This window comes from Trachurus japonicus, chromosome 17 (genome assembly GCF_045865225.1).
Source record: "Trachurus japonicus isolate A0001 chromosome 17, Traja_1.0".
In the NCBI taxonomy this organism is placed as follows: domain Eukaryota; kingdom Metazoa; phylum Chordata; class Actinopteri; order Carangiformes; family Carangidae; genus Trachurus; species Trachurus japonicus.
The window spans coordinates 1,272,199-1,286,152 of record NC_140923.1 but is presented as its reverse complement, the minus strand read 5'-3'; the positions used below and the strand labels follow the sequence as shown (position 1 = coordinate 1,286,152).

At 40.1% G+C, this 13,954-nt stretch overlaps 1 protein-coding gene across 1 annotated transcript; it reads left to right on the top strand.

Annotated features, from left to right (window-relative positions):
* Positions 1 to 12,841: 12,841 nt before the first annotated feature.
* On the top strand, positions 12,842 to 13,666 carry LOC146969677 (uncharacterized). Its single transcript, XM_085804493.1, has 2 exons — positions 12,842 to 13,320; positions 13,453 to 13,666. Exons 1-2 carry the CDS (start codon positions 12,842 to 12,844, stop codon positions 13,664 to 13,666), a joined length of 693 nt encoding a protein of 230 aa, XP_085660619.1.
* The last annotated feature ends 288 nt before the right edge of the window (positions 13,667 to 13,954 follow it).

Here is a 13,954-nt window from a genome sequence, read left to right as displayed (position 1 = left end):
ACTCGTAGAATGTTTTGATGCCCGAGCTGCCGAGATGAGAATAACCTTTGACCTTTTCAACATGGCGGCGAGCATCGCAAGATTGGTTAATGTTAAGCAAGGCAATAAGCCTTTAGAAAACACTTAGCAGCTATTCACTTTATGTATGCCTGCATGTACAGTAAAAAAACGGTTTAAAAAAGCCAAACAGCCAGGTCTAAATCTCCATGAATATTAATATTTACCGTTTGAGTTTTGATAATTCATCTTCTTGCTGTAAGAGATGAACTAGGCAATCCAAGATTGTTTTACCCCATAGATATAGATGTCGCACGTGTCATATATCTATGGTTTTACCCAAGTAACAAGTCTGAATCTGTGTGTCCACCATCTTTATTTTCTCTGTACAACAACAAAAGCACATGAACACAACACACTGGTAAATACCAGGTCACAAGTGGAAAATACCATCTGTACCACAGCACATGAAGGCAGCATTAATCAGTCATACAAAGATTAGACTACTGGGGTTTTTTATGGGCCCCACTGGGCGCTGGGCCCCTAGAGTTATCACCACCTTTCTCCCCTAGACAACGGCCCTGCTCACAGCAGAGGAACAGTTTGAACCTCTGTCTCCGCTGCACCGACACTCTTCATTAGGAGGCTTTTATTTTGAAAGGGAGCTTCATTCCTTTGTGCTGCAGTCGGGTTCATGTTCATGTCCAGACAGGAGCTCTGAGGAAAACCACCTGGTTGTGAAACTATGGAAAGCTGAAACGCTGAGCAACAGTGAGTCATGACATCATCACCACCACCACCACCACCACCACCATCATCATCATCATCACTGCAGAAGACAGAGAGTCTGTGAAATATACCTTTACTAACCTCAACTGTGTCCTAACTTTACAACAATGACTCATCAAATCGTCACGTTTTCCTTTTTACAGTGAACAACATGCATCGATGACTTACAATGACATAACATGTGAAATTAGATGTGTGTGTGTGTGTGTGTGTGTGTGTGTGTGAGTGTGTGTGTGTGTGTGTGTGTGTGTGAGTGTGTGTGTGTGTGTGTGTGTGTGTGTGTGTGTGTGTGTGTGTGTGTGTGTGTGTCAGTTATGATATATTCTATAAATGTTGATCATAATAATGATGAGAAAGAGACTTGGTGACTTTGGTCATAATAACACTATTGGGGGAGAAACTCTTTCAAGATGAACATAATTCATTTTTTATTGGCCCATCACTACATAACAGAACTTCTCTTAAAGGGATAGTTCAACATTTTGGCAAATTGGCCCATTGCCATAATCCCTATAGTCATAGCAGTAGGTTCGTTACCTTTAATTGTCGGTGCAAGCTGTTTTTAGAACGGTGGAGCAGAGCCGTGAGCTGCTCAGAGCTACGCTACGGAGGCTCATTATGGGATTTCTTGGTTCCCCTCATCATCAAACTCATCAAATACACAATCCAACAACTCCACAACGCTCTGGTGGACAAGTTGTGAGCTGCACATTCACCACGCTATGAGATAATAACACAACGTTTTATTTAATTTTATTTTTTTAATTTTATTTTTTATTTAACCTTTATTTAACCAGGAATAATCCCATTGAGATTCAGAATCTCTTTTGCAAGGGGGTCCTGGCCCAGAAAGCAGCACAGTACATCCACATTTAGACAACATCAACAAAACAAACATAAAAACAGCTAAAACAGTAACAGCAAATCGCATCAATACATTATAATCACCAGCTGCGTTCGGTGAGAGAACATGTGCATTCAGTAGTCAAATAGTCCTTGATCCTATAGCTTTAAAATCTTCCATACTTGGGAGATAATCCAATTTAAAATGACTCTGTAATTTCTACCAGGACGAGGGTGTGAATACTTTGAAGGCACTTTCCCCAAAGACAGTCCGTGTACGAGAAATTATCAACCACACAGAGTTGTTTTAGAGGGAAATACAGAGACTGTTGATGAAAAACTGTCCCTGAAGGCAACGTGCATCAGCGGTTTTACATGAATTTCCCTCTACAACAACTCTGTGTGGTAACGTTGTGTTATTATCTCATAGCGTGGTGAATGTGCAGCTCACAACTTGTCCACCAGAGCGTTGTGGAGTTGTTGGATTGTGTATTTGATCAGTTTGATGAGGGAAACCAACCAAGAAATCCCATAATGAGCCTCCGTAGCGTAGCTCTGAGCAGCTCACGGCTCTGCTCCGCCGTTCTAAAAACAGCTTGCACCGACAATTAAAGGTAACGAACCTACTGCTATGACTATAGGGATTATGGCAATGGGCCAATTTGCCAAAAATGTTGAACTACCCCTTTAAGTTTAGTAAAAAGAGCAAGTAGAGGCTAGACAGGCAGACTAGTCCCTGTCTGCGCTCTGCTGTGTAATTACACCATGGATGTATTATATAACTTGGAGTCAGTTGAAATTTGAAATCCACCGCTACTTTGGAGGTCGCCTGCGGCTGCGGCTGCTGCTCCAACGTGGATGATGGATATTAAAGTCAGCAGATGGACAAACTGCCACAGTCAGAGGTATGCTAAGGGTTACTTTCATGATGTGCAGGTGTTATATTTAAAGCAGTACTAAAGAACTTTCAGTTTTGGTTGAGTTTGGCGGCGCCAGTGGACCAAAGCGGTAGTGTTTTGCCTGAAGGAAGACTCCATCTCCCATGAGCACCAGCGTGTGGCGCCGTAAACATCCTGATCTCCTGGTGCATGGACATTAACAGAAGACGTCCAAACTAAGTTTCTGTTTCCAGTTTAACATGATTAGATCCGTTTAAAGGGATAGTTCACCCTAGAATGATATTTCGCTCATTATCTCCTCCCCCTCATGTGGACTAAGGGCTGGGAGAAGTTTCAGATTCCTCCGTGGCTTCTCTGAGTTACAGGGGGTCTTAGTGTAGCAGTGCATGTCCATATGACGGTTGCAAAGGGACACCGGAGCTCTTCGTAAAAAAACACACACCAAAAAACATCCAAATACCTCCATGATGCTCGTATGTAATGTCCGTCTTGTGCTGAAGCCCCAAATTGCGTAATTGTCCCGAAAAAAATTAAATAAGTCTATATTTTAAGCTTGTTTGTAGCGGAAGCTTCTCGAAGCTCCTCTTCCTGGTCCGTCCAAATCTCGCGTGATTCGCAGTAACCGCACTGACGCCGGCGCAATGTTTTTTTGTGTGTGTTTTTTTACGAAGAGCTCTGGTGTCCCTTTACAACCGTTATATGGACATGCACTGCTACACTGAGACCCCCTGTAACTCAGAGAAGCCACGGAGGACTCTGAAACTTCTCCCAGCCCTTAGTCCACATGAGGGGGAGGAGATAATGAGCGAAATATCATTCTAGGGTGAACTATCCCTTTAATTCAGGTGTTGTTGTCCCACACGTTTTGGAAAAAGCAAAATATCTTAAAATGTATCTCTTTTTCTGACATTTAGACTTTGGCCACAAAATTATTTAACTTAAGGGTTGTAACAATCCATAGATCTATATTTATTTATTTATTTATTTATTAATTTTTTTTGTGAAACACAAAACAAACAACATAACGGACATACAGCAATGGATACAGAAGGTGTGCGTGTGTAGTTGGAGTGCAGTGTAGTGTGGTGATGGTAATAGTGCAAAGAAAAGGAAAGAAATTAAAGAATCACGACGGTGACCGAGGTCTCAACAACAAAAACCATACAAAGGGTGGTAGGGATAACAGTTATGACAGCAAACATATAGCAAACATAACAGTACTGATGACAGCATTAATTCTGGAGGTGAGAGGGAAGAAAAGGGGACAGCCAGGATCAAGGATGAAAGGATGAAACAAGGGAAGAGGGGGCAGAGGATGGGTGCTTAAGTGGAATTGACCCTTTGTTGGCCTTCTGATTGGTCTGCTGTTCCACCAATCAGAGCGCTTCTCCCCATGTCACGTGTTGCGCAACATTCTAAGGTTGGACAACCCTGGAATGAAACCCTATGAAACCAGATAGGTAGACAGCAATTTTTGGGCAAAAACTTCTTTATAATTTTTCAATATGGTTAAAATGTGTGTCTGGGGTTCCTGCAATAGCAACTCACAATATCTGGAACGTATTGGAGTCATTTTTATCCCATTCCCTAAACACAAGACATCAATAAACATACTTAGCCTAACATATAATATTACTTTAAGCTTCTGTTACGTATTTAATTGAGCTTAATAATAGGGTTTGGGGGTGGTCCACTAGGGGGAGCTGTAGGCATAGGTCAGGGGTTAACTGCAAAGTTTTGTTTGTTGTTGTTGTGTGCAGTCCTCATGAGAAGTGAGCCTGTTTTTCCCTGGCTGTACTGTGCTAAGTGCTAAGCTCATTCATCCTCCAGTCCACTCTCTGGTCGTGTTCATAGACAGAGAAGATCTAATACCTTCAAAGTTATCTAGCAAACGTAACATTACCGCTGCTAATGTCTTTTGAACTTTGTGAAGTTTTACGAGGAGAAACGGGAGATCGGCGGAGATTAAGCGTTAGCTAGTAGCTAACGTTAGCTAGCGCCGTTAGCTACTAGCTAGTGAGTGACCAAAACAATGATTTTTCCCCATTTTTCGGAAAAGTCGGGTAATGCCGTTCAATCGCTCTTTAGCCACGTCTGTCCTCTATCATGGACACTATTTTTCTGATATGTAAGTTAATTCAAATTTCCCTTACTAGCAATTTAAATCTTCCTAATTTTCAATGGTTTCCAATGGGAGTTAACCCTTCCGTGACCATTGTTTGTCCAACCTAGCAACAGTAACCGTGGGGGGCGGGGCCTTGACAAAGGGTCAATTGGACGTGAGTGAATAAATAAGAATAGACAGGTAATTTGATTGATTAATAAAATGAATTAAAGAAGCGATGCGAATGAGAGGATGAGGGGAGAAAAAAAAAGTAAATAAATAATAAACGAATAAAGTTGATAAATAAGGAGCGAAAACCAAAAACGATTGAACAAGTCAATGCATGATAAGTAAATAATAAACTGGGGTCATTTTGTGGAATGTCACATTGACAAGATGCATCGGGTCCCGTTGATCGGCCAGGCACCGGACCCTGGACCCCCGCCGCTGAATACAAAAGGGTATGAGTTATCTGTCATTTGTCTTTTGGATATTTCCCCCCCTCCGCCCTCTCTCCCTCCCCCCTCCCTCCCCTTCTCCCCTCTTTTTCTTTTTCCCTTCTTCTCTTTATACCGGTGCATAGCAAAAAACAAACAAACAGATGTGTACTTGGTGACCCGACAGACACACAAGCAGCAGCGGCGTCGTCGAACCACAGAAAACAAAACAAGTGAGACACAAGACACAAGACACAAGACACAAGACGTGTGTGTGTGTGTGTGTGTGTGTGTGTGTGTGTGTGTGTGTGTGTGTGTGTGTGTGTGTGTGTGTGTGTGTGTGAGAGAGAGCCAGTGTTGTATGCTGCGAGATGTTAGAATTTGCGCTGGTGGTTGGCCGGCAGACAAGAAAAAGGAGAGGGAGGACATGGTACTGGGTCTAAAAATAAAAAATTAAATTAAAAAATAATAGTAATATATACATATATATACACATATATACATATATACATATATATATATATATATATATATATATATATATATAGGGTGAAGTCAGGTAAAATGGGCCACTTTTTGGTAAACGACTAATAAGACCATCAAAAACGCTATGCATGAACTCCATTGATATTTTTTAAAAATCGACATAGGTCTCTTAAATGTTTCTGTGTGAAAAAAAATTTAAAAAGTATAATTATTTTGGAATTATGAGAGTTAAAGTATCAGGATATTCCCTCTCGAGGTACGATGAAGGTTCAGTTAAATTGGGCCAAGAGAGAACAACACAGTAATTTTAGCAGAAATCATTAAAATTTTAATAATTAATTGACACTACTACTAAACTACAACACTAAACTTAACATTAACAGTAAAAACATAAGAGGTTGAAGACATTTTCTAATCTTAAAATGCATTTTAAAATTACATGATCATGTTGTTGCTATGTTCTTTGTTAGCTGACTATGTTATAGGCTCTTTTACTGTGTGTGTATGTGTGTGTGTGGCATTATAGATGCCATTTTTTCCCCCACAGTGCTAATGGCACCATGAGTGGCACTGACCAACCTTGGATATATATCTAACTTTGAACATGTTTTGCACCCTCAATTTCTGTGTAACTTCAGTGTAAGACTGTGTTTTGTATGTGGCCCATTTTAGCTGAAATGCATGGCTCAATTTACCATGATGCATTAAGGTAAATTGAGCCACCCACAAAAAATGCATTTAAATTAAAAATAAGTAAGCTTAGCAAGAATTTTGCATTCTATCCAATGGGGGGAATCACAATGTGTATTATAAATCACATTTTTTATTGTAGATCTGTTTTTTTACGGAGTTATCAACCTTATCAGTTTCAAGTGAAATTTGTTTGCCAGGCCACTTTTGGCACACTTCTCCTCAGCAGGCTGGATATAAAGCATTGTCCCACCCACAACAACAACCAGAGACTCAAATCTATTGTTTTTTTTCAAGTACAGTTGTAGCAACAATTTGAAATCATTTACAGCCATTGCCTGTTAAAACTTAAAAAGCTAGGAGGCTCAAACCTTAACTGGCTCATTTTACCTGATGTCACCCTATATACATACATACATACACACAGAAAGAAAAATAATAATAATAATAATAAGTAAATAAATAAAGAATAGAAAATGTATAAATTAGATGGTCAGGGTTAATCAAACAGAAAATGGATGGAAGCGGACCTGAAGGACTGGGGTTCTGTTGTATTTATTGTGGGTGAAGGGGTTTCCAGGGAGAAGTAGTCTGTTAGTAAATTTTTCCAGATTGCCAGATGAATTGTGCTCCTTGATTTCCAGTTCATGAGGATAGTTTCCTTGGCGATAGTTAGCGCTATGAGGAGAAGTTTATTGTACGGTTTATTGAGGTTCAGTGATGAAACATCTCCTAAAGGCACAATGCAACTGCGGTAAAGTGAGCCGCCGTTTGCGAGATAGTGGTAAAGTGAGCCGCCGTTTGATTTTCGTTGCGCTCGCGCTACAGTAAATACGGTAGGCACGGTTCTCGAGCAAAGTGGAGGTCCTGAAAGATACATAAAGCCTATGAGCTTTTACTGGAGAATAATCACTTCCAAGATGAATCAACGTTTTAGTTGTATTTCACTGACGTAAGGGGGAGATAAATCACCTTTCATCGACATTTTATTTATTTATTTATTTGTTAGTTTATTTATTTTACTGTAGAAATATGGAGAAAAATTAATTAAAAACGACCTCTGTAATAAAATACATTCACAGTGTGCTGACATTTGACCTTACGTCACATAAATTCCTTTATAGGTGTATTCCTTATTTCTTTTGCATACTGTTCCTGACATCTCACTCTACCTCTGGTATCATTTTGGTGGCATTTTACTGTAGAAATTTGGAGAAAAATAACCTTAAAGTCACCCATATAACACAACCCAGTTACAGTATGCTGACCTTTGACCTTAGGTCACATCAATTCCTTTATAGGTGTGTTTCTCATTTCTTTTGCATATTGTTCCTGACATCTCACTCTACCTCTGGTATCATTTTGGTGGCATTTTACTGTAGAAATCAGGAGAAAAATCATTTTAAAATCACCCCTATAACACAACCCAGTTACAGTATGCTGACCTTTGACCTTAGGTCACATCAATTCCTCATCTTGTCTCATTGGTTTAATTCTTTTTCCCTCTCAATCTAACCCTCTTTCTCTCTCCCTTATAGAGTTGAAAGTCTGAATACCTGTTATTCTTGCCAAGTTTTTGTGTTCTGTTTCTGAACATACAACATACAACATTTTTCATTCTGGCATGTTTTGACTGTCTGAGGTCAGGACTTTGGACATTAATTTCTGTACTCTTGACTTGTCTTTGAATTTTTTTTCTTCATATCACAATAGCAGATTACAAGAGGATACAAAGGGCACACACATCTTAAAGCTTTGTAATTTATGACTTATTGCTCAACTGTCTAATTTTTTGTTCATATAAAAAGGTGTTGTCTGAATGTGGTGATTCTAAATTCATGTTAAAATAAAAGTCCAAGTGTATTACATAAGAATCTGTGTTTTTTTTTTCACATTGCAATTACATGCTGCTCTGTTCTAAATTCCACAAAGCACATTTTGTTGTATTTAGTAGATTTTGTGAAGACTTATGTAATTTTAAACAAATCAGTTAACTGTAAAGTATTGTTAAAGTAATCTTAAAAAGCAGTACATACCGTGGTATATTTTCAATTACAATACTAAACAGTTGTTTTCATTAATATTAAAAATGTTTAACTTTACAGTAGCATAATGGCAACCCAGCTGCCAGTTGTTTACTGTTTTTTTAATAAAATAAACAGTCCCATACTGTATTCTTCATTAACAGTTCAAAGCTGTAAATGTTCTTGACGTTAAAAAAATATAAATTTTACAGTAACATAATGGCAACCCAGCTGCCAGTTGTTTAATTTTACAGGAAAAATATTTACAGCGTATGCTGACCTATGACCTTAACGCACATCAACGAAAGAGACATGTCACGTCCGCTACCCGCATTGGGAACTGCCCACTGGTCCGATCTCCCATTGGTTCGACCTCCCATTACTACGACAAAATCAACCACAAGTCGGACCAATAGGAGGTCGAACCAACGGGTGGTCCCGTTAGTTCGAACTGTCATCGCTACTTTGTGACAAGCTCTTCCATTGATAGGAGCATGCAGCTCTCTCTCTCTCTCTCTCTCTCTCTCTACGCACATCACACACATACACGCGCGGCCCAGAATATCACCATATTCAGTCAGAGAGCCAGATCATGTCAGATCGCGCACAACCATCATAAATGCTGATCAAGATGTGTAAACTGATAATCAAAGCCCCCCTCCCAGAGTACAGAGTAAAAGAAATACCCCCCCCCTCCGCTCGAGCACGGCTGAACCTGGCGGCTTGAGCTCACTTCACGGGCGCGAGCCTGCTGCAGCCGCCGCTGCTGCTGACAGCAGACTGAGAGAGAGAGAGAGAAAAAAAGTAAATTTGGCTTTGGTTAGGTTCAGGCAATGAAGAAAGGAGTTGGTTAAGTTTAGTAAAAACAGCAGGTAGAGGCTAGACAGGCTGGAAGCAGAATGAGCCTTATATGTTATTAATATGAAGTGCTTGTTTTGCAGTTAATTATGCACATGATCCGTTTGATCCCAGAAAGGAAAAAAGGATCAATGCGCAGCCTCTGTTTCCTTTCTGATTGCGTCCGTCTGTCTGTTCGGAGTGGGAGAGAGAGACAGAGAACCCAATCCACCTGTCTGTAATGTAAGTTTGATTTGATATGAGTGTCAAGGTTTAATTACGGACACTAATGAGCGCGCAGCAGTGCGTAAAAGTCGTGCGTAATGACAGCTCCTCGTTGGTGAAACACAATAAACTGCACCTCTTCTTCCACGTGTGTCTTATTGACAGGTGGAGCCTATATGAATAATTATATAAATGCATAGTGAACGGTAAGAATGGAGAGTTGGACTAATAACTAGTCCAGTTCGATCTAATGAGGACCTCCCATTAGTTCCAACTCTCATTACTCCGATTGTCGGACCAACGGGAGGTCGAACTAATGGGAGGTCGAACTAATGGGAGGTCGAACCAGTGCCATGGACCCCCTGCATTTGCCATTGCGTAATCGGCGAAAATTGGAAGAGGAGAGATGCCATAAGAGCAAGAGGATGAGTCATCCACGACAGCAGTAAGTATTGTAAACCACCATGTGTATATTTTTTATGGGCCTCGGATATTTAGGCCTAATGATAACTTAAGGTCTTTGCACTGAGTCCATTTTTTTCGCATGCGCTTTTCTTATCCGTCATCGAAGAAAAACCGTACAGTACGCACAGGCTCCTTGCACACGTCCGTTGCGTCTAGTTAGCATGCGTTTTTATTTTTTATTTCATTTATTTTCACACAGACACACACTCAGTGGTGATTTCCCCCTCTCTCAGCCTCAAAGCGCTGATGTGGTCAAGGCTTTTCACGGATGCGAAAAACGCAGTAAATAGTAGGACTACCTGCTCCGAGGTTTCGGACTCGGTGTATGATCGACACAACATGAGGTCGAATTTATTTTTTGACATGCGGCAATTTCGGACAATTTTTGGGTATTATGGGCAATAACGTTGGAGAAGTGTAGCATATGCCGGGGAAATATATATCCACACTATCAAAAGTGTTTTATAAAGCCTGTAGGAGCAAAATATTGGAATCATCAAATCGACGACCCATGGCGGTTATATAACGGGACACTTCAGCCTTTTATACTGTGTATGCCATATCCCATCAACATTTTCATGGCTAGTTGATAATAAAGGGGGGAAAATGCTTTGAAAACTGTCACATGATCGACCAAAGATCATGTATTTACATACATGGTTACAACCATGTATGACCATTGAATATCACGGTAATCATAAAAAAATTAAAGGGATAATATTAAACTAAATTCATATTAAGTAAATTCATATTTTGTGTATTCTTGATAATAAATATATTTATTTACATTTTTTTCAGATTATGCACTTTCTCAAGCTTTGGAAAGGTTTGTATGAGGTGTAAATTGATTTGTGTAGGCTATTGTTTTCCTTTTTTAATCTTGCAATAACATTGTACTGTGAGTTAAATGTGTTCTGAAACATTTAAAAATGTATTGTAGGCAATGTATTAATGGCCTTTATTCTTGCATTCAGCTATTTTCCAAATAACTTTTTTTTTAAGGCTCGGAGAACATCAAGAACTGTGCATGAAATTCTGTCACGCATAGAAGAACGTGCAGGACTTGGGGGCATTGTGCCACGGCAAAGCTGCAATCCTGTTAACAGTTTTTGGGGAGATATCTGTGAAGATCTAAAAATTCCAAATTCACGCCTAAATAGGCTGAAGATTAAGAAGTGTTATGAAAAGTGGTCAAAGGTAAATTTTTATATCTGACATATTGACAAATACACTAACATGTATTTTTGTTGATTTGTTTGTCTGTCTGTCAGTCCTACAAGCAAAGTACCTTGAGATGACTATATAAAAATACTGATTGATAGCTAAAAAGTGATTTAATTTTTTTCCAAACCATTTTATCTAAATGAGGCATTTTCTTTGTTAACATACAAACATCCAGAGTCCAGATGTGAGTGGTGCTGGAACCACCATCAACCCGTCATCAGTGACTGAGGATGACCTGCAAGAAAGTGAGGTAGGATGGGTTTGTCAACTTGTCTGTACTCTCCTTTTGTTCAACCTCCATCACATGTCTCTCCTGTAAAGACGCTACAGACTAACAGGAGATGAGCGTATGAAAGTACAGATATTGGGGGTCTGACTGTGTCTCTTACATATAGCTTAAAAAAACCTTAGGAAAAAAAGTACATTAACTCCACTAACATCTTTTTTTCTTTCCAAATCTTTTTGAAGCATCTCACGCAGGACTTTGAAGAGACATCTAAGACAGACACTAATGAAGACATGTCATTCTTCAAAGCGAGTTTGCCAGAGCAACCTTGTTTTTTTTTTATAGAAAAAAATGAATGGCAAACTCTGAGGAATAGGCAGGTGGCACACAGTTTTAACGGATTGCAATGGACAAATATAATATCAAAAGGCGTGAGGTCAGTACATCCATATTGCAGTTTTGGATTCAAACGACATAAAGTCAAGGTCAAAGGATCTTTAAGGAAGGGACCAGTTTTCACCTGCATGTTCAAAGACTGTCCAGTTCAGGTCAAAGTCGAGGTGCCGGATGAATCGAACTTAAAAGCCATTGTTTACTTTACCGGGGGAGAAGTTTACCACCACTGCAAAGATTTGAAAGCAAGACCTTTGCGTGCTGATGCTCGCACATCTTTGGGGGTGAAACTCAAAAGCAAGCTTCCCAGGACTTTGTACTTGGAGTCCCTTCAAAACCTTACAGATTCAGTAATGGATTCTGGTTGTCGGGACGAAGCTCCAGGGCCAAAGGTTTTGAAGAATCTTGCATGCGATGAAAGAAGGCAAAAAAGATGTCACCCCAACGAGCTTTTGAGCCGAGAGAAGATGGTGACCTTAAAAAGCCAAGAAGAAAATAATGTGCTGCAGAAGGTGGTGTAGAAAGGGTGTGGCAAAGGGTGTGATGTTGTGGTCCAGGAAGACTGTAGCCATGTTTCCATCCAAAGTGATTCGAATTACTGGGAAATGCGCATTAAAAGAAATTCGAATCATGTGTGTTTCCATCTACGGACTTTGCATCCCCCCCCCTCCCGGCCGGCCGGCCGGACGGTCTGATTTGAACACATTAGCGCGATTTAGCTCATGTTTATTACCGTAATAACGCGACCCGTGTGTGTGTGTGTGTGTGTGTGTGTGGGAGAGAGAGAGAGAGAGTTGCGCCGCCCCAGACTTTATTAATGATAAACTCTGGATTCGCTGGTTGATAAGTTTGGTTTTTACTGAGGAGGAACTATGAAGAACTGAGCAGTAATCACATATGAAGGTGTGTGGGGGCTTTTATTTTGCCGTGGCGATGCAGAAACAATTAATTAATTGTTGTGTGACAGCGGAAACCCTGATGTTGTCTTGTGAGTGAACTGCAAACACGGGAGCAGATGGGGTGAAAGTGGCTACGTCACACTTGATTCGCATACAGCTGTTTCCATCCCATTCGAATCAACCAAAACCCGGCCATAGCGAGCGTATTTCATTTTGTGTGAATCAGAGGATTTTAATGCGAATCACGGCGTTTCCATCATCATTTTCCGATGCGATACATCTCGATGCGCATCTAAACAGCTGATGGAAACGCACCTACTGTCTGTCTTTTACAGGCGTTGTAAAACAGACATTGTTTACCTTGATGCCACAGGAAGCATCATCCAAAAGCCCAGTTCAAGTTCTGCACCTTATTATGTCTATGAGCTGGTTGTCCGGAACCCGGTCACGGGTGCTTCACCTCTCCCTGTGGCTACATTTGTAACATGTGACCGTACCACTGCCTCGGTCCTGTATTTTCTTCAGGCTTTCAAGACGGACCTCACCAAATTCCATGGGCATAAATCATCATCAAAAAGACCGGTGATGATTATTTGTGATGGATCCCCTGTGCTGCTTCAGGCAATTTCATGGACATTCTGCCATATCAATCTGGAACATCTCATAAAACAATATTATGAGATTATCACAGGACAGTTCACCGGCGAAAAATTTGACATTCCCATTCTTCACAGATGTCTTAGCCATATCATGAAGAATGCCAAAGATCTCTGCAAAAAAAAGTAATATGTTTTTTAAAAATTATTAATATTTATCTACTAATATAGCTTTAACGGTTACATTTATTAAATGACGATTACGGTTACAACAATTAAATGAATATGATATAATGACTTTATTTTCTTTGCCTTTAGTGTCCAAAAGCACTACAGACTGGCCATGCATATTTTTGGGCTTCTCGCAAGCTGTACCTCTCTGACTGAGATGGATGATGTCCTTGCCAGTGCAACGGTGCTATTTTCCAGTCCATGCACGGGGAAACATGTGGAGAAACATTTCCAAACCTCCAACAACACATGTCGAAAAAGGGGACGTTCGGCATGGACCAACAAGAGGACTACAAGGTGATGTTAAAAAATGTTGTGATTTGGTTTTTATGTTTATATGATGATTTTGCTTATTCTAGATTCATTGTTTACGATAATATTGGTCATACAAAGAAAAACAACTACTGGAATTTAAAGGAAATGAATATTAAATACACTTGCCCAAAATAATCCTTTTGTTACCAAGAGTGCCTATTCTATAAGTTACTTTTACAAAAGTTAACCAGTTACCGCTCCAACGGCCCGCCCACGGGCCCCCGGGGGGGTTTTAAACAGGGAGGTGTCATAGAGGATGTCACCAGTCACTTGA